This window comes from Stenella coeruleoalba (genome assembly GCF_951394435.1).
Source record: "Stenella coeruleoalba genome assembly, chromosome: 3".
NCBI classification, from domain to species: Eukaryota; Metazoa; Chordata; class Mammalia; order Artiodactyla; family Delphinidae; genus Stenella; species Stenella coeruleoalba.
In genome coordinates, this window is record NC_137148.1 from 116,771,328 (window position 1) to 116,792,160 (window position 20,833).

Below are 20,833 nucleotides of genomic sequence, written 5' to 3' on the forward strand. Positions count from 1 at the left end.
AGACTGACAGCTTCTTCCCTCCAATCCGCGTGCAGCAACTCTCCGCGCCTGGCAGAGAGCGACAGGTGGGGACTGCGTTACCTCCGCGCCTCTTGCACCACTGACGTAAGAGCCTCACTAAGCGCTGGGTGAATTCACTCCAAATCTCACCAATTCTTGCAGGTCGTCACCTCGGCCGTCATTTTAATCAAGAGTGGAAATTCCCCAACCCTTTCCCGTCACCTCAGATGGGGGCGGGATGAATGGTACACTTACCGGCCAATTGTACCACGCGACGTCCTGTGACAAAGTGACCGACACTTTCTGTCGCCAATGAAGTTTTCCATTGTCAGGGGTCACTATGACTGACCACAAGGCCAACTAATCCACTTTAAGGTCGTGACGCGATAGTCAGCGAGATTGGCCAATAGACATAGAAAAAGACCGGAAGTCGGCACGTGGGGAATAGTAGGCGGGTGTTCGCAACCGCCTAGGCCTGCGCGGGTCAACGCAGCTTGGGGGCTGCGAGCCAGGGAGCGGCGCGTGACGAAGAGTCTGAGCGACGGCTCGCCTTGGCCAATGAGCTGCAGCCGCTGGGGAGCTGCAGCCAGTGGCGAGTGTGGGGGCGGGAGGCAGCAGGTTAGGCAGTGAGAAGTTAGTGGCGCTGCTGGGACGGGGGGGAAGGAGACGCTTCTTCCTCCTGCTGGTCCTCTCGTTTCCCGGGATTGGCGGCGGCGGTGGCCGCGGCCGCGAGTGACTCGGCAGCGTCTCTGGCTTCGCGTGAGAACCATGCTGACCGACGGCGGAGGCGGCGGCACCTCCTTTGAGGAGGATCTGGACTCAGTGGCTCCGCGATCCGCCCCAGCCGGGGCCTCGGAGCCGCCTCCGCCGGGAGGGGTCGGACTGGGAATCCGCACCGTGAGACTCTTTGGGGAGGCCGGGCCGGCTCCGGGAGTCGGTGGCGGCGGCAGCGGTGCGGGCGGAGGGGACGCCGCGGCGCTGGATTTCAAGTTGGCGGCTGCCGTCCTGAGGACCGGGGGTGGAGGTGGTGCCTCTGGTAGCGACGAGGACGAGGTGTCCGAGGTACGGCTCGGGGACCCCCGCCTCCCACACAGCTTGAGGCACGAATTCACTCTGGGCCGGCGCAGGGCAGGGGCCACCCTCCCGCTGCTCAGGCGGAGTCGTTTTCTGACAGCGATCGGCTCCATGGCGGCAGTGGCAGCGGTGCGGGCCTAGTGCGCCCTCGGCTTACTCTTCAGCCCGCGGCTCGAGCCGGACCGCTTCCCGTCACCATCCATAGACCCACAATAGAGAATCCTTTGGTCTCTGAGCTTCGCGCGGGAACCGGGACTCCTCGGGCACCTCCCGCCCACCCCGCTTTGGAGATGGGGGGGCGGGGTCTTGCCAGAGTCCCTGCCCTTGGTACTGAGAGAGCGAGACAGAGGGTCAGGGTGAGAGAGGGAGAGTGAGACAGAGACAGAGAGACAGAGCTGGCTTGCCTAAAGAGCATTGCCACTGTACTGTGTCTCTCGTCAGAGTTGCAGGGTTGGACATTATTTGCCTTATGCCTTACTTGTGTGTTTAAGGAGGGGTCTTAATTCCCCTCTATAGTTTGAAACAGGTGAGTACTAAGGAGCTCTCTGCTTTTGCGCTGAAAAATCACGTGAGTCTTGCGCCTGGAACTTTGTGTGAAGTTAGACAGGAAAAGAAAGTTCCAGTGCATCTTTGAGCTTCGCAACAGCTGGATAGCTGAACTCTGGAGATTTTTAGGCTCGGAGAAGATGAGGCCCTGTATGGACACCTTTTGCAGTGAGGAAAATTTGTTATCAGGTCCTTAGTTTCTTTTAACTCCTATACTGGGCCTTTTTAGGTCTAGGCAACCTAGAATGGTAGGCATCAACTTTTGGGCTCTAGAGCAAAAGGAGATATTTTATATCTGCACTTTTTTCCCTTGACTTTGGCTTGGTTATAGTACTGTCTTGTGATGACTATTGTTCTAAGTGCTCAGAGTATTCTATTTTGGTTCTAAGGTGCCTGGTTCACCCCCTATGACATTTTAACCTCCAGTGTTGGTCTTAAAGTACAGGGATTTCTATATATGTACAACTATCCTGGCTTTTGTATTTGAGAGGAATAAGGAGACACTGCATTTGTGGGTTGTAGAATACATTTAGTGCGCAGTCTTGCCATTCTTGGTCTGAACAGGAATTCCTTTAGATTTAAAACCTTAGTGTATTCTAACCCCAATATTTTGCTTTGGAAAAAACTGTGTGGGTTGTAAAGGAGATAGTTCCTTGAATATCTGTATCTTTGAATTTCACTATAAGAGAAATAACTTCTAAGCCAAGGTGGGACAGGATTTTATTTGAGTAGGCAGTTAGGGAGAGACTCTCTGGAGCACTTCCACTCCTGGGCTTGTGGAACGCTTTCATTTAGACGTTGAATGAAAATTGATGAGAGATGAACCTGGAACACATTTACCTTTTACCTAAGAAATAAAGTGGGAATATCTTTAGGCTCTAAAAGATTAGAGTCTATTTTTCTTTGAAACTTCTAAGAGAGACTGAAAAGGTTTGCTTTGGTCTGGATGTGATAGAAGGATGATGTCCTTGATTTTCTGGACCATTTTTGCATAATTGTCATTGATGAGATGAAACATCACACATTTGTTTTTACTTCAGTAGTATTCTTAAATTTCTTCAGAGGTAGAGTGCTAGTGAGCTTCCGAAGTTATGAATCTAACTCTATGGGCTCATGTGTTATATCTGGGTAAATGAGCTTTTGAAATAACCATTTATGTGAGGCTTGTTCACGCATCCATATGACATGGAGAAGAAATTCCTGGAATATCTAGTGTCTGTTGTATATTATGTGTGGTAGGATATAGTCTGTACCTTTGTGAGTGAAATGACCTTTTTTTCCCAAGCAAATTTCTTGGATTTTCTTTTCTCTCTGACAAGATGAGTGTCTTCTCCCATATTATTAACTTTGAATTTCCAGTGTGAAAAGACCATACATGATATTCTTTAAAAAACACTCACCCAACTGGCGTTTGATGAATAATAATAGCATCTTTATTTTCATCATACCTAGATGTTTTAGAACCAAATATTTAGAATGTAGACATTCAGAGAGATGGGTTGGTTTGTAGTTTGAGAGTGAAGTTTGTCTTGTTCCCTGAATGGGGCAGGACTAGGTGAGAAATGAGTAAGAAATGTGGAGGCCCAGTGCATTTGCTCTAGAGTTAGTTGAAATTCTGTACATTTGGTATACAGAAATGTAGATACTTTAAGGACCTCTTTTCTATTCATTATCAGAGCCTACAGCTGAGAAAAAACAAGGTACTTTCCTTGCTGGCTAAGTCAAAACACCTTTTAGTTTGAAGAAGGGGCTTGGATCTTTTTGTAAATTTTTTATATTAGAATTGTGCTAGCTTAGGGAATGTCACCATTTGGGATATTTGGTTCTTGTTGTTTTAAACATTGGGGTGAATACCTGTTTTGTATTTCTTCAGGCATGCTGAGCATGTTCCTTAGCTGTCCAGGGCCTTGAATAGAAGAGTCAGAACTTGCATTGGATTATTTTGAAATGTACCCATTTTTCAGAATAGAAGTCAGGTTGAAAATTCTTTAAAAATCTCTTTTTAAATGTTAACTTTAGATTTGTAGTCTTTTTTTTTTTTAAGTAAGGTAAAAGGAAAATAAAATTCCTAAAGAAAGGATTTTGGTGAGGTTTATGATCTTTAATCTTTTGTCTTAAGAATATGCATATACTGTATGTCTATGTGTGTGACATCTTCCTTTTAAAATTATAAAAGTAATATAGTCCTATGGTAAAAAAGTTCAACAGTGTAGATAGTAGATATAAGATGAAAAGTAAAAGTTCTTCTCACCTCTACTGACCCTTCAAATCCCACTCTTCAGAGATAACCAGTATTGAAATTTTTCTTTTAGAAAAATTTCCAGGCCTATATAGGCCTATATGTATATGTATACATGTTCATATACACACTTAAAAGATAGATATCCTATCTTGAGACAGGTGCTGTATTTACAATTAGTTAAAAGCACATGGAAATTGTGTACAACATTTTATAGCAAATTATAGCAAAAGCTTTGTAGGGGTTTTTTTTTTTTCCTGAAGATTATGTTAAAGAGTCAAAAGCACACACCATACAGAGGGTCCATTCTGATTTTCTCTAATAGCAGATGGATGATTTCCTTTAGGGTTACTTATGACCTACTATCTAGATAGAGCAATGTTTCTCAACAGCAACGTATCAACATTTGGGGCCAGATAATACTTTGTTGTGAGGGGCTCTCCTGTGCTTTAGCAGCATCCTTGGCGTTTACTCACTAGATGCCAGTAAAACCCACCCAACTGTGACAGCTAAAACTGTCCTTAGACAAAGCCAAATGTCTTGTGGGGCAAAATCACCCCTGGTTGAGAATCACTGGTCTAGAGGCCCACTCTTATCTGGGATGGCAATTTTGTCATGAATACTCTGTATTCAAAGTTCAGGTAAACAAGGTGAGTCACTGCTTTTAATAGCATCTCAGGGCTTATGCTCATAACCTGAACAAGAGAGAAATTGAAAGAGGGTACGGACAGGTGTTCTATTTTTTTTAAATTTAATTTATTTTATTTTATTTATTTATTTTTGGCTGCATTGGGTCTTCGTTTCTGCGGGGGCTTTCTCTAGTTATGTTGAGCGGAGGCTACTCTTCGTTGCGGTGTGTGGGCTTCTCATTGCGGTGACTTCTCTTGTTGCGGAGCACGGGCTGTAGGCACGCAGGCTTCAGTAGTTGCGGCAGGCGGGCTTAGTTGCTCCGTGGCATGTGGGATCTTCCCGGACCAGAGCTCGAACCCGTGTCTCCTGCATTGGCAGGCGTATTTTTTTTTTTTTTTTTTTTTTTGCTGTACGTGGGCCTCTCACTGTTGTGGCCTCTCCCGTTGCGGAGCACAGGCTCCGGACGCGCAGGTTCAGCGGCCATGGCTCACGGGCCTAGCCGCTCTGCGGCATGTGGGATCTTCCCGGACCCGGGCACGAACCTGCGTCCCCTGCATCGACAGGCGGACTCTCAACCACTGCGCCACCAGGGAAGCCCTGGCAGGCGTATTCTTAACCACTGCACCACCAGGGAAGCCCCGGACTGGTTTAATGTTGTAAATTTTCCATGGTAAATTTATAATTTTAGGAAACTTAAAATGCTGTATTGTTTTTGAAAAATTCATTTATTGTCCATGAAAATGAATTTCTAAAAATCCTTTATGGGGACTTTGTTCAAGGTAGAAAGGCTTTACTTCATAAATTATCATCAATAGTGATAAAATAGGAAATATACCTTTGCATTCTAGTGAGCAAATTTTGGAGACATAAAAATGTCGATTGAAGGAAAAATTACATGTTATTACTGTAACAATTTTTAAAAATTTATTTAATTTATTTTATTTTTGACTGTGTTGGGTCTTCACTGCAGCGAGTGGGCTCTCTCTGGTTGTGGTGAACACGAGCCACTCTTTGCTGCGGTACACAGGCCTTTCATTGAGGTGGCCTCTCCCGTTGCAGAGCTTGGGCTCCAGGCACGCAGGCTTCAGTAGTTGTGGCACATGGGCTCAGTAGTTGTGGCTCACGGGCTCTAGAATGCAGGCTCAGTAGTTGTGGCGCCTGGGCTTAGTTGCTCCGCAGCATGTGGGATCTTCCCGGACCAGGGCTCAAACCTGTGTCCCCTGCAGTGGCAGGCAGACTCTCAACCACTGTGCCACCAGGGAAGCCCCTGTAACAATTCTTTATATTGCATGAGCATCAACCTTGCACAAGTTTCATTCTATAAAGCCTTAAGACTTTACGTAAAATGATTCGTTGGTGAGTATGGTTATATGGATGGTTGGTCGAAACAGTTGATTAGGTATGGGTAGAGGAAAACCTTTTTGTGAAACTCGAAGTATGTAGAGGTTTTCTTTTGGTTATTTAGTACATTTTCATAGGTGATTTACATTTGTACAGTTCATAAGACTAATATAAAGGCAAATACAGTAAAAAGTCTTGACCTTACTCCTGCTCCCAAGTGTCCTGCCCTTTACACTTTAAATTTTTTATTTATTTATTTATTTTCGTCTGCGTTGAGTCTTTGTTGCTGCGCACGGGCTTTCTCTAGTTGCGGTGAGCGGGGTTAACTCTTCGTTGCGTTGCGTTGGCTTCTCATTGCAGTGGCTTCTCTTGTTGCAGAGCACAGGTTCTAGGCACATGAGCTTCAATAGTTGTGACTCGCGGGCTCGGTAGCTGTGGCTCACGGGCTCTAGAGCGCAGGCTTAGTAGTTGTGGTCCACGGGGTTAGTTGCTCCGCGGCATGTGGGATCTTCCCGGACCAGGGCTCGAACCCCTGTCCCCTGCATTGGCAGGCGGATTCTTAACCACTGCGCCACCAGGGAAGTCCTCTCACTTGTTTCTACTTTGAGATAATGCCCTTCCTACTCTTATGAAATTAATTTTTAAAATAATCGTGTTTGACAAAATATCAAATTGGAAAGTTCATGTTAGGACTCTGGGTAAAGCCTCAACAGTCTGGGAACCATTGATCTGAATGACTTGCTCAGGATCACACAGCTAATTTATAGTAGAAAATAGGTTATGTGACTCCCATTATAGTTATCTTAACTGCTACATTGTCCTGCTGACTGTTTCTCTTCTGATGCATGAACTTAATTAGTTGCTTAGGAAATGCCTTCTCAAACTAGCATTTAATCCGTAGTTGACCTTGTTGGAAAACTTTTATATTATGAAATTGGTGACTGCCATGTAGATCAATCAGTATATTTAGAAGGCAGTCAGGGACTTCCTGGTGGCGCAGTGGTTAAGAATCCGCCTGCCAGTGCAGGGGATACAGGTTCAATCCCTGTTCCGGGAAGATCCCACATGCTGCAGAGCAACTAAGCCCGTGCGCCACAACTACTGAGCCTGCACTCTGGAGCCCGCAAGCTACAACTATGGAGCCCGAGTGCAACAACTACTGAAGCCCCCGCGCCTAGAGCCCGTGCTCTGCAACAAGAGAAGCCACCCAATGAGAAGCCTACGAACCGCAAGGAAGTAGCCCCCCGCTCGTGGCAACTAGGGAAAAGCCCGCACGCAGCAACTAAGACCCAAGGCAGCCAAAAATAAAAATAAATAAAATTTTAAAAAATTATTAAAAAAAAAAAAGGCAGTCAAAGGTGTGCCATTGAGTATTGGAGGAACACTACTTTAAGGTAATTTTGTAATTGCACTTAAACTCGGAAAGTTTAGGTCTTATTATTATTCATTTTAAGCGAATTAAGAAGTATTAGAAGTACCAGTATAGAAAGGCATATAACCAACTTTGCCACTATGGGAAACATTGGTTTTAATTTGTAAAAATTAAAATCTGTGTGCTATTCTATTGGTAGTTACTTATAGTGTATGTTTCCTATGAATAAAGATCATTTGCCTTATGATGATTGACTGGTTTACCTTTTTTCTGGTCAACTTTACCTAAACCAGGAGGAAAGTAAAGTTGTATATAAAGCTTTTTTTTATTTGATAAGCTGAAATTTAGCAACAGTTTGTCAAAGAACACATTCTGCTCTTCCTCCGCTCTACAGCCTTCTGTTCTCACAGTTTTTCCCTTAATGGATGCTGTTTTCATTAGTAGAAAGAGTTTTTTTGTTTGTTTGTTTTTTTAAAGTAGATATCCCACCGTATCCTAGTCGTTTGATTCACTGCGTTAGTTTGCAATTTTGAAAAGAAAAAGGCAAGTACACTCCCAGGGATTAGCCCCAAGAACCAAAGAGTTGAACAGGAGAACAGTTTATTAAATTGTCAAGTTTTGATGCTTTGTAATGAGGACAGTTAGGTTGAGAACAATTTTTTAAAATTGTGGTAAAACAAGGATAACAAAATTTACCATTTTAACCATTTTTAAAAATTGTGTTAAAATATACATAACATAAAATTTACCTGTTTGTTTTGGCCATGCCGTGTGGCATGTGGGATCTTAGTTCCTCGACAAAGGATTGAACCCTCGCCCCCTGCAGTGGAAGTGTGAAGTCTTAACCACTGGACCGCTGGGGAAGTCCAGAATTTACCATTTTAACCATTTTAAAGTGGTTTTAAGTACATTCACATTGTTGTGCAACCATCACCACCAGCCATCTCCAGAACTTTTTCATCTTCCAAAACTGAAACTTTGTACCCATTAGACAGTAATGCCCTGTCCTCCCTTCTCCAGCCCCTTAGCAACCACAATTCTACTTTCTTTCTCTATGATTTTGACTACTCTAGGTATCTCAAATAAGTGAAATCATACAATTTTTCTACTTTTTGTGACTGGCTTATTTTACTTAGCATAATGCCTTCAAGGTTCATCCATGTTTGCAGCATGTCTGACACTTAGCTGAATACTGTTCTATTGTATGTGTATACCATATTTTGTTTATTCATTCATCTGTTGATGGACACTTGGATTGCTCCTCTGCCTTTTGGCTGTTGTGAATATGCTGCTGTGAACATAGGTGTATAAATACCTGTTCAAGTCCCTGCTTTTGCTTCTTTTCTGGTATATACCCAGAAGTGGGATTGCTGGAACATCTGTTAATTCTATTTTTAATTTTTTGAGGAACCACCATACTGTTTTCCATAGCAGCTGTACCATTTTACATTCCCACTGGCAAAGCACAAGGATTCTGATTTCTCCATATTCTAGCCAATACTTGCTTTCTATTTTTGAGAATAGCCATCCTAATGGGTGTGGGTTTGATGTTGAACATCTTTTTCATGTGCTTATTGGCCATTTGTGTATCGTCTTTGGAGAGATGTCTATTCAAATCCTTTGGCTCTTTTTTTTTTGGCCACACTGCCCAGCTTGTGGAATCTTAGTTCCGTGATCAGGCAGGGATTGAACCTGGGCCCGTGCAGTGAAAGCGCCAAGTCCTAACCACTGGACCACCAGGGAATTCCCCCTTTGCCCATTTTTAATTGGGTTGTTTTTTCATTGTTTAATTGTAGGAGTTCTTTGGATGTTAATCCCTATCACATGTATAATTTGCACACATTTTCTAACATTCCATTGGTTGCCTTTTTACTCTGTTGTCCTTTTGTGCTTAAAAGGTTTTAGTTTAGATGAAGTTCAGTTTATCTGTTTTTTTCTTTTATTGTCTGTGCTTTTGGTTTCATATCCATAAAGTTGTTGCCAAATCCTATGTCATGAAGATTTTTTCCCAATGTTTTCTTCTAAGAATTTTATCCTTTTAGCTCTTACATTTAGGTCTTTGAGCCATTTTGAGTTAACTTTTGTTTTTGGTGTAAGGTCAGCATCTAACTTCATTCTGTAGCTTGTGGATATCCAGTTTTTCCAGCACCACTTGTTGAAAAGACTGTAATTTCTCCATTGAGTGGTCTTGGTATCTTGGTTGAATTGAATTGATCTTATATGGGAAGGTTTTTTCTGGGCTCTCTGTTCTATTCCATTGGTGTATATGTCTGACTTTATGCTAGTATCTCACTGTTTTTATTACTGTAGCTTTAGTAGTAAGTTTTGAAGTCAGGCAGTATTAATCCTCCAACTGTGTTCTTCTTTTTCAAGATTGTTTGACTAGCTAGGGTTCCTTGAGATTCCACGTGAATTTTAGGATGGGTCTTTGTATTTCTGTAAAAAATGCCGTGGGATTTTGATAGGGATTGCATTGAATCTATAGATTGCTTTATGAGAACAAGTTTGAATACAAATCTTACATAATTGTTTCACCACAGTAGATATTAGCAAATCAAAAAGCTTGAGACTGACAAAACATTTGAAAGCTTCTATGACAGGAGGAGACTGAGCACTCACTGCTGTCCTCCCTGAAGCCATTGAACCCAGTTCACATGGAATACTGTGCTCTAAGTAGATGTTTATTTTTTCTTTTTTTAAGTCTTTATTGGATTTGTTACCATATTGCTTCTGTTTTATGTTTTGGTTTTTTGGCCACAAGGCACGTGGGATCTTAGCTCCCTGACCAGGGATCGAACCTGCATCCCCTTCATTGGAAGGTGAAGTCTTAACCACTGAACGCCAGGGAAGTCCCTAAGTAGATGTTTCTGTAATATAATCGTTATTTTTTCCCTGTTTGTCCTCATATTGACTAATTTGTGATTGATCATGATGCTTCATATGTTGATAAAATGCTAGGAAGAATACTTTTTATGCTTTTTATCACTAGAGATGGGATGAGTTCCATTTCGGAAAAATTGTCTCAATCTGGTATTAAATCTAGATAAATGAACCTGCAGTATTTTCTTTAATGATGTAGAATTTAAAAGTTTTCACATAGGCATTTTATGAAATCTGAGTCAGAAAATAAAGGTTTGGCCATGTCAGTTGATACCTTGAGTGGTACACTTTGAAAGTACTTCCAGCACTTATCAGCTTCTAATTGATTTTCTCCTCGTGTTTACTTATTCTGCTAAATCTCTACATTTCTATTTTGGCCTTTTAAAAATTGTACAGTTGATAAATTCAGTAACATATGTGACACAGACTGTCATTATCAAAGAGCAAACCCCCAAAGGGGCAGTAGTCCAATTATATTGGATATATTCTCTCTTTTTTTTTTTACTACATTTTATTTTGATATAATTTCAAACTTACTGGAAAGCTGCAAGAAGTACAAAGATCTCCTCCCATATATCCTTTATCTAGACAGACCAATTTTGTTCATTTTGTCCCATTCCTCTCTCTCTCGACAAACAAGTAATTTATTTTCTGAATCATTTGAAAGTAGACTGCATACATCCTGTCTCTTTTACCCTTAAATTCTTTAGTGTATCTTTCCTAACAAGAAAGGCATTCTCTTACATAACCACGGTGTATTTATCAAAATAGGAAATTTATTAAATTTCCGAAGTATTTTTCAAATTCAAATTCCTAAAGTTAAAAAAATTGAAATAGAATTCACATAATATAGAATTCACTCTTTAAATTGTACAATTCAGTGTTTTTTTAATACATTCACAAAGTTGTGCAACCTTCACCATTATCTATTTTAAAAAATTTTCATCACCCCCAAACAAAACCTTGTACCCATTAGCAGGCATTTCCCATTCTGTCCCTGCAGCCTTTGGTAATCACTTTCTGTCTCACTGGATTTGCCTAGTCTGGGCATTTCATATAAATGGAATCATACAATATGTGATCTTTTGTGCCTCACTTCTTTCACTTAGTATATTGTTTTCAAGATTTCTACATGTTGTATCATGTATCAGTACTAAATTGGAATAATATGTTTTGTGGATATACCACATTTTGTTCATTGGTTGATGACATTTGGATTATTTCCACTTTTTTTTTTTTTTTTTGCGGTACGCGGGCCTTTCGCTGTTGGGGCCTCTCCTGTTGCGGAGCACAGACCCAGCGGCCATGGCCCACTGGCCCAGCCGCTCCGCGGCATGTGGGATCCTCCCGGACCGGGGCATGAACCCGTGTCCCCTGCATCGGCAGGCGGACTCTCAACCACTGTGCCACCAGGGAAGCCCCTACTTCCACATTTTGACTATTGTAAATAATGATACTATGAACATTTGTGTACAAGTTTTTTATGACGATATCTTTTCAGTTCCCTTGAGTGTATACCTTGGAGTGGAACCTTGATCATATTATAACTCTGTTTTATTTTCTGAGAAACCACCAGGCTGTTTTCTGTAGCAACTGCATGATTTTACATTCCCAGCAGTGTATGAAGGTTCCAATTTTTCCACATCCTTGCTAACATTTTTTTTTTTTTAATATCCATGCTAGTGGGTATGGAGTTTTCAGTTGTTTTTTTTTTTAAAATAAATTTACTTATTTATTTATTTTTGGCTGCCTTGGGTCTTTGTTGCTGTGTGTGGGATTTCTCTAGTTGCGGCGAGCCGGGGGCTACTCTTCGTTGCAGTGCGCAGGCTTCTCATTGGGTGGCTTCTCTTGTTGCAGAACATGGGCTCTAGGCATGTGGGCTTCAATAGTTGTGGCATGTGGGCTCAGTAGTTGTGGCTCGCGGGCTTAGCTGCTCTGCAGCATGTGCGCTCTTCCCAGACCAGGGCTTGAACCCGTGTCTCCTGCACTGGCAGGTGTATTCTTAACCACTGCACCACCAGCAAAGCCCCTGGAGTTTTACCTCATTGTGACTCTGATTTGCATTTCTCCAAAGACTAATGAAGTTGAGCATCTTTTCATATGCTTGTTGTCCATTTGTATGTCTTTGGAGAAATGTTTATTCAGATCTTTCTCCCATTTCTTGGTTGGGTTGTCTTTTTATTGTTGAATCATGTTTGTTGTTTGTTTTTAGGAAAAAACATGTATTCTGGATACATACCAGTCCCTTATCAGATACATGATTTGGAAATATTTTCTCCCTTTCTGTGGGCCATCTTTTCACTTTCTTGATTGTGCCATTAAATTTTATTTTTTTAAGTTTTTAAATAAATTATTTATTTATTTTTGGCTGTGTTGGGTCTTCATTGCTGCACACGGGCTTTCTCTAGTTGCAGTGAGCAGGGGCTACTCTTCGTTGCAGTGTGTGGGCTTCTCATTGCAGTGGCTTTTCTTGTTGCAGAGCATGGGCTCTAGGTGCGCGGGCTTCAGTAGTTGTGGCACACGGGCTCAGTAGTTGTGGCTTGCGGGCTCTAGAGCAGAGGCTCAGTAGTTGTGGCGCACAGGCTTAGTTGCTCCGTGGCATGTGGGATCTTCCCGGACCAGGGCTCGAACCCATGTACCCTGCATTGGCAGGCAGATTCTTAACCATTGCACCACCAGGGAAGTCCTGTGCCATTAAATTTTAAATTTTGGTTGGGCCCAATTTTTATATTTAACTAGTTTTTCTTTTGTTACTTGTGCATTTGGTGTCATGTCTAAGAGACCATTGCATAATCCAAGGTTATGAAGATTTACACCTGTTTTCTTCTTTTCTTCTAAGAGTTTTATACTTTTAGCTCTTACATTTTGGTCTTTGATCCATATTGAGATTTTATATAAGATGGGAGGTAGAGATCTAACCTCATTCTTTTGAATGTGGAGATCCAATTGTCCCAGCACCATTTGTTGAAAAGATACTTCTTTCTCCATTAAATTGTCTTGACACCCTTTTCAAAAATCAGTTGACTTTAAATGTGATGGTTTATTTCTGGAGTGTTTATTTCTATTTTATTCCACTGTTCTATATGTCTTCTCATGCCAGTTCCATACTGTCTTGATTACTGTAGTTGTTTGTAGTAAGTTTTGAAATTGGGAAGCGTAAGTCTTCCAATTTTGTTTTTTTTTTAAGATTCTTTTGGCTATTCTGGGTTACTGGATATGTTTGTGCTCGTCATCTGGTCTTCGGAAGAGGTACAATAGAGGGTATTTTATATGCTACAGAATTTGTGGTCACACACGAAAACCACCCCTCCTCCATTAATAATATTCCATTTCTTGAAATTTCTGCCCCTCTTGTATACACTGAAGGTGGATGGTTGGGAATTCTTATCATTTAAACCTGTGTTTGCTAGGCTACCAGAAGAGGAAGTTGTTGTAGTGTTTGTTTGTTGTTTATGCATCCCCTCCCTGACAAAGCCTGGATATATGTTTGAGAGGAGACAAAACTGAAGAGGGAGGAGGTGATTAGTTTGGGTAGTTGTAGTCTAAATATATCTGATGTGGACTATATAGAGCTTGCAAGAAGACTATGGACAGAATTTCTTTTTCCAGGATAATAAACAAATGGATAAGTGGAATAAAATATAAAACATAGCAATTAGAGTTTTTGCATCTGGTATCTTCTAACAATTGCTTAAGAGTTGAGAATTTAATATTTGAGTAACACACAATTAGCTTGACACCCAAGCCAGTGTTATCACCTGTGTGATTAAACTGCAAAAACAAATCTTGGATGTTATTGCTCAAATGGTCCCAATTATTTTAATTTACTAGTTATTTTGACTCTGAATAGTGAGAATCTGTACTATATTTTAGTACCTGTTTTGCTTGAGACTTGACTGAGAAGTTAACAAAGAAAAGTTTATTTTCTTTTAGTTTGAAGAGACCATTATTTAAGGCTATACTTAAATCAGGTGCATGTATTTGACCTATTACCACCCCCCACAAAATTTTGAATAGTATGATAACAGTATCAAAAGTACTTACTACTATGTACTATCTCCTTGTTAATCTGTTGAAAGCATGCTCTCATTCTCTACAGAGGAAAATCAGTGTTTAGTTTGGGGTAGAGCCTCTTTTTCATGAACTGATATCTTGCATAATAAAATTATATCTTTCAGAGATTAGTGTCCTTGGCACTCTGTTTAAGAATTCTGATTGGTATCGTAGGGTAGATTCCACAATAACTTAACTAGAATCTACTATTTGTTAAGCTTTGTGCTGGGCTTTGGGATTACAAAGATGAAAAAATGTGGTCCCTGCCCTTAAAGACATCAGGCTTTTCAGGAACATGAACATTTCAGAGAATGTGAAAACCAGGTAAATTATTTATTCAAATTATATTTGCCCTTCTAAACTAGTTTTACATAATAACAAATTATATTTGAGTGTTTGTTCTAGGCATGTGTACCTTAATTGCATCACCTCATTTAATATTTTCCTAGTCTTGTGACAGTCCAAGATCCTAAACTCAATATATGTATGGATCATTGCCCTGTGTTAGTTGGATGATCACTGTAAAGGTTGATGTTTGGATGTCTTACTTCAGGAGTTTGATGGACTTTAAGTGACAGGTTTAAAGGGGCAGTGATTTAAAATGAAAGGATACAAAGTTCATCAGCATAAGATATTTGAGCAAAACCACAACTGCTTCATTATGTTCTATAAACTCTCCAAGCATGTCCTGCTCCAGAGCCTTTGGCATTTGCAGTTGGCTCTCACAGGAGCATTCTTCTCTTAGATATCCGTGTGGCTACCCTCTCTCACTTATTTTAGCAGTCTGGTAAGAGCCCTTCCTACTGCCTACAGTATGTATGTTCCATAAACATCTCAGACTCACAATTGTAAAACTGAACTCATCACTTCCCCCTCTACGCCTATCCCTTCCCCACCCCCACCTTTGTAAATTGCATTGCCCTAAAACTAGTCAGTGTAGTCAGAAACCTTGAAGCTTGCATCTGCTATATCTTACCACATACATCCAAACAGGTACTAAGTCCTGTAGGTTCTTTCTTAGCGTCTTGTTTGTCTCTTTCTCTGTATTCTCACTGCTTGTGCTGTAAATCAAGTCATCATCTTTCACCTGAACTTATTGTAGTAATCCCTGGCTCTATCTACCTCTGTGATTATACCTCTAATTCTTCGTTTACCCTGCTATCACAGTAAATTCTCTAATGCCAGTTCAATCATGTCACTCCTTTGGCAAAAAGGTTTCCCATTCCTTAGATAAAGAATAAATCAAATTCCTTGGTATGGCATACAAGGTTATTTAGGATTTGGCTTCTGTCTATTTCTATCCTTGCTGTATCCTACTTTATTTGCTTTTTATATTCCAGCCATACCAAATTGCTGTAGTTCTCTGAACATATCAAGCTATTAAACGTCCCAAGTAATTTGCTCTCACTGCTTTGGCTTCTAGAATCATGATAATAACTACTGCATACTGAGTGTTTATTGTCCACTGGACTAAATGCTTACCTTTACGTTCTTAAATAAACTTTACAACTACCATATGAAGGAAGTGATATTATTCCCAATTTACAGATGAGGAAACTGAAGCTTAGAGACATTGTATAATATGCACAAAGTTGTACATCTAGTGATGGAGCCACGATTTGAATCAGGTTTCTTGGAATGTAAAATCCATGCTTATAACTACTACTCTACACTGCAGCTGTCACTAATGGCCCCGTTCTCCATCCTGTTGGATACCTTCTTGTTCCGGATCATCACCTCTGATTTCCTTCATTACTACCCCAACTGGAATCGACCATTTCTTCCTTCCTCTGTGTTCCCACGTTGTCTGTATATAACTCCCTGTTAAATAGCATCTGTAGTACTTTATTGCATTTATTTGATTATCTGTCTTAATGAGCAGGAATCATGTCTTATTTATTTTTGTGTTTCCCATATACAGTAGAATGTCTGGCACTTAGTAGGTGCTTATTAAATGTTGGGTTTAATAAGCCAATGTTGAATATATATATAGTGTTTAATATGCTCAGATTACTTGTTAGCCTAAGACAACATAATGGATTTTATATTTTTGTGGAGTAGAGAGTAAGAGTATAGGAACACAAGGTCCTTAGACAAACTGACCTTAATAATAGTAGTAATGGTAATATTAATAGTAATAATAACTAATATTTGTTGAGTGATTACCATGTATTAAGCACTGTTGGTACAATTTTAGATATAGTATCTTGCTTAATCATCTATAACCCTGTGATGTAGTTACTACTATTAGCCTTATCTTATAGCTGAGGAAAATGAGGCTAACAACGGTAAAAAGAGTTAGCTAAGATGGCACTGTGAACAGTGGGCTAGTGTTCTAAGAGACCTTGCTGTTAGTCATTATGCTCTCCTCCCATTATTGATATGAATTGGAGGTGTTTGAGTCTCTTTTTAACTTACTAAAATTATTTCTTTGGTGTGCTTATTTTTTTATTTAGGGTAATGAGCAGAAGCCAGGACTTCTTTCTAACCTCAGTCTTACCCATTTATTATGATAGGGCAAATACAGAATAACATTTCAACATTAAGATTTTCTCGGACTTAATTGCCAGGTTCTTCATTCCTTGTGACTTTCCTAATGAGTATGCGAGGAGTCTTCCCTTTTTTAAAATATATTGTGGCACAAATTTTGTTGTATGTATGTTGGTTAGAAATAATGTAGTGGTACTGCCAGAAATTACTAAATAAAAGCATGATTTGTCTGTCTCTCTAAGAACTCTGGCAGAGAGGAGTTTGTGGGCTTGATAATCTATTACATTTAATTTAATTTAAAGGTTTTTCCTGACATTGCTCTTATTGTTAAACTGCAACATCATGATGCTTGTAGATTCTCTGTTTACTTCATTGGTTAGTACGCATTTGTTTTAGTCATACTCCACTGTTTAGAAGAGTCACTTAATACAGTTTGGTGTGGTGAAAAGGGTGTGAGCTTTGGAATCTGAAACACGTGGCTTCAGATACCTGCGTGGTTATGTGATCTTGGGTAAGTCACTTAACTTTTCTGAGTTTCATTTAAAATGAAGATGTTAATCTGCTTCACTGAGTAGTAAAGATGATGGAGTGGAATAATATATGGAAAATGCACTTAATGGTAACTATTATTTAAAAAAAAAACCTTTCTTTTCTCCCATGTTTAGAAACTTCAAAAAATAATAGATTCTGTATTAAAACTATGGTGTAGAAATGAAGTTTTTGTAGTTGACTAAAGTGGAGTTAATTTTCTCCAGCTTTAACTGAGAATTAGGAAAAGCCTGATGGTTCTCTGTTGTGCTGTTTAAACTAATTAACTTCAGAAATCCCAAGGTAACAGTTATGTTTTTTGAGAAGAGGATTGTGGATCTGAAATTGGGCATACAGTTTTCCTCGTAGAAAGAAACTTGAACACTTTTTACGATGAGGCATATAGCCTTTGCATTCCATTACTTCCAGATGTTGTTGCTGATTATATTGGGCCTTACAGTATCAGCAAAACTCGTTCCTAAATTTATAATTATTTGGTCTCAAATTGCATCTGTATTACTTTTTCCTTTTCAGTGGATCTTGGAGCATATTTGTGGTGGATGCAACTGTTGAAACTTTGGAGTACCACGTTTTTTGCAAAAAGGAATTACCATGTCTTTCAGTAATTATCTCTTGGAATGCTGACCCATCCTTTTTGCTGCTCCAAGTAGAAATCAGTAGTAAGCTACCTGCATTCTAAAATTGGTATGATTCTAATTTAAAGACTTTGGGTGGGAAAAGGTAAGACATGTTTATCTCTCCAAATGTTAACTAAGAGAAGAAAAATAATAGCAAGTACATTTTAAAAATATATATTTTTTAGATGTTTAAATGTTTTATTTGGCTTTTCCTTTTTAATTATCAAATCTGAATTTCTTGAGGAAGCTTTATTTTTGAAGGTTTATAAGAAGAGGTAGTGAAAAATAAAGGGTTTAGCCTTCCTCTTGAACTTTCTCATAGCTCTGGTTGGAATTCATGGGAGTGATGATGATTCTTTTTTTGTGTGTGTGGTACGCGGGCCTCTTAACTGTTGAGGCCTCTCATGTTGCGGAGCACAGGCTCTGGACGCGCAGGCTCAGCGGCCATGGCTCACGGGCCCAGTCGCTCCGCGGCATGTGGGATCCTCCTGGACCGGGGCGTGAACCCGTGTCCCCTGCATCGGCAGGTGGACTCTCAACCACTGTGCCACCAGGGAAGCCCAGTGATGATTATTCTTTTTTTTTTGGCTGTGTTGGGTCTTCATTGCCGTGCGCGGGCTTTCTCTGGAGAGAGGGAGCTACTCTTCGTTGCGGTGCATGGGCTTCTCATTGCGTTGGCTTCTCGTTACGGAGCGTGGGCCCTAGGCGCACAGGCTTCAGTAGTTGTGGCATGTGAGCTCAGTAGTTGTGGCTCACAGGCTTTAGAACACAGCCTCAGTAGTTGTGGTGCATGGGCTTAGTTCCTCCGTGGCATGTGGGATCTTCCCGGACCAGGGCTCGAACCCATGTCCCTGCATTGGCAGGCAGATTCTCAACCACTGTGTGCCACCAGGGAAGTCCCGAAATTGTGGGTTTTTCTGTTGTTGTTTGTTTGTTTGTTTCTTGGTGGAAGTGAGTTTTGGCCAAATCATAGCTAGGTTAATAAATGATTTTTTCCTAATTAGATTTTGGCCAGGGTGACTGAGGTGTTTTGTTTTTTTTTAGGTGGTAATAGCTGAGTCTGTGGTTATTCTCCCTAGTAACTATTGCCATCCAGTGGTTCATTTTGAAATGTCATATGGGACAAAATGCTTGTTCCCCTTTTCCTCCCTTCTACCTTTGTTTAAATTCTAGTTGAAGCTAAAAACCACACTCATTTTTTTTTAGAAGAAGGGAGGGAGAAAAAAGACTTTTGAGGGGGAAGACATAAAAAGTTTGACTTTAGCGTTTTAGAAGAGGTAACCTATAAGGGAAAAAACAGGTAGTTTTTTGTGGGCCAGATTTCCTCTCATTCTTTTTCCTCCGCGTTTTATTTTTGTACCTAATCAGAAGTAGGAAAAAAATCTGCCATGTTTAAGACTTGAAATAAACTTTTTTGCCATTGGTTAAAAACAGTACCACAATAGGTTGATGTTTTATGTTTGCTGCTGAATGTAGCTGCTGGATAGAGATGAGCTGTGTAACTACTGTTAAGCAATAAGGAAATTTCTGTGATCCTTTAGCTGTATGTAGGAAACTATGAGGCTTATATATTCATTTGCATGATGAAAACTAATTTCATTAGATATAATATTACTTTGAACTTATCTATTATTTAGACATTTTTTTGGTGTTATATCACTGAGCCTTTATATGAAATGTATGGTATTGGTCTTACTATTTCCATGTAGCTATAAATGGTTTCCATCTTGACTGGCCAGGTACCTTTTGAGGTAATGCTGTTGCAATCGGCATTGCAACAATATGTGTTTCAGCAGGTTTATCAGGTAAGATATTTATGAACTGCCAAAAGCAATCCCCCAAATAGTCCCAAAGTAATAGGCATAACTGGATATTTTATCCTTTTATTGAATCCACATTGAGACAGGCTTTTAAAAGTTTATGGAAAGTAGGACAAAAAAGTATGAGAATTGAGTGCCTTTGGCACATCTGATTGACACAAATGTATTCAAGTCATTTATGTGTATAGTTATGTATAACTCATTCTGGGAACTTACGATTTTCCCCACAAGTGTTACAGATATTTAAAATTTGATCTTGTGTGTCAGAACTTAAATATAAAATGCCTAAAACTACATTTGAAAATTCAAGTGATTCTCACAAGGAAAAAAAAGTTGTAACTATGTGAGGTGATAGATGTTAACTAAACTTACTGTGGTAATAATTTCATAATATATACTGTTAGCAGTCACTCCCATTCTTCCTTTCCTGACTCTTCAGGAGACCATTAATCTTCTTTCTGTCTCTGGGGATTTGCCTGTGCTGGACATTTCATATAAATGGAATTGTACAATATGTGACTTTTTGTGCATTCTTTCATGCTAAGCATGATATTTTCAACGTTGTCAGTGTTATAGCGTGTGTCAGTACTTGGCTGAATAATATTCCATTGTATGGATATACCACATTTTGTTTATCCATTTACTAATTAACAGACACATGGGTTTTTTCCCACTTTTTGTCTACTATGCATAATACAGCCATGAACTTCTATGTACAAGTTTTTGTATGAACATGTATGTTTTCAGTCTTCTTAGGTATGTACATAGAAGTGGAATTACTGGGTCATATGGTAATTCTGTGTTTAATTTTTGAAGAACTGCCAAACAGTGTCCCACAGTGGCTTCATCATTTATACTTCCACTAGCAATGTACAAAGGACCTTACTTTTTTGAGAGCTGACCATTCGTCACTTTCTAAGTGCATCTTCAAGCCCATTTTTTATTTCATTCCCTTACTCTCCACCCACATGTCTGACCACCTATTGAAATTCTATGCATCCTTCAAAGCCTAGCTCAAATGCTACTTCTTGTACAAAGTCTTCTTGGATTACTGGGGCTGGAAGTGATTTCTCTTTAATGCATATAGTTTTACCATTTATTTCTCTTGGAGGCCTTTTGTGATAGTTGTTGGTGTCTTTGACATTTCTTCTACCACATTTTTGTACTCTCTTGGTATTGTACTTTGTATAAAACAGGACTTCAATAAATATTGGAGAATGAA

The 20,833-nt window shown here is 40.0% G+C and overlaps 1 protein-coding gene across 5 annotated transcripts in view; it reads left to right on the forward strand.

Moving 5' to 3' along the window:
• Positions 1-638: 638 nt before the first annotated feature.
• The window catches only part of LOC307184710 (ankyrin repeat and KH domain-containing protein 1), a gene marked incomplete at its 3' end in the record, with an annotated part of 117,498 nt that continues 97,303 nt past the window's right edge, over positions 639-20,833 (forward strand). For all 5 annotated transcript variants that reach the window (XM_079918389.1, XM_079918390.1, XM_079918391.1 and 2 more), the window contains exon 1: positions 639-1,062. In XM_079918389.1, coding sequence (XP_079774515.1) covers positions 769-1,062 — 294 coding nt within the window. In that variant the 5' untranslated portion in view covers positions 639-768. The remainder of the gene's footprint in view (positions 1,063-20,833) is intronic.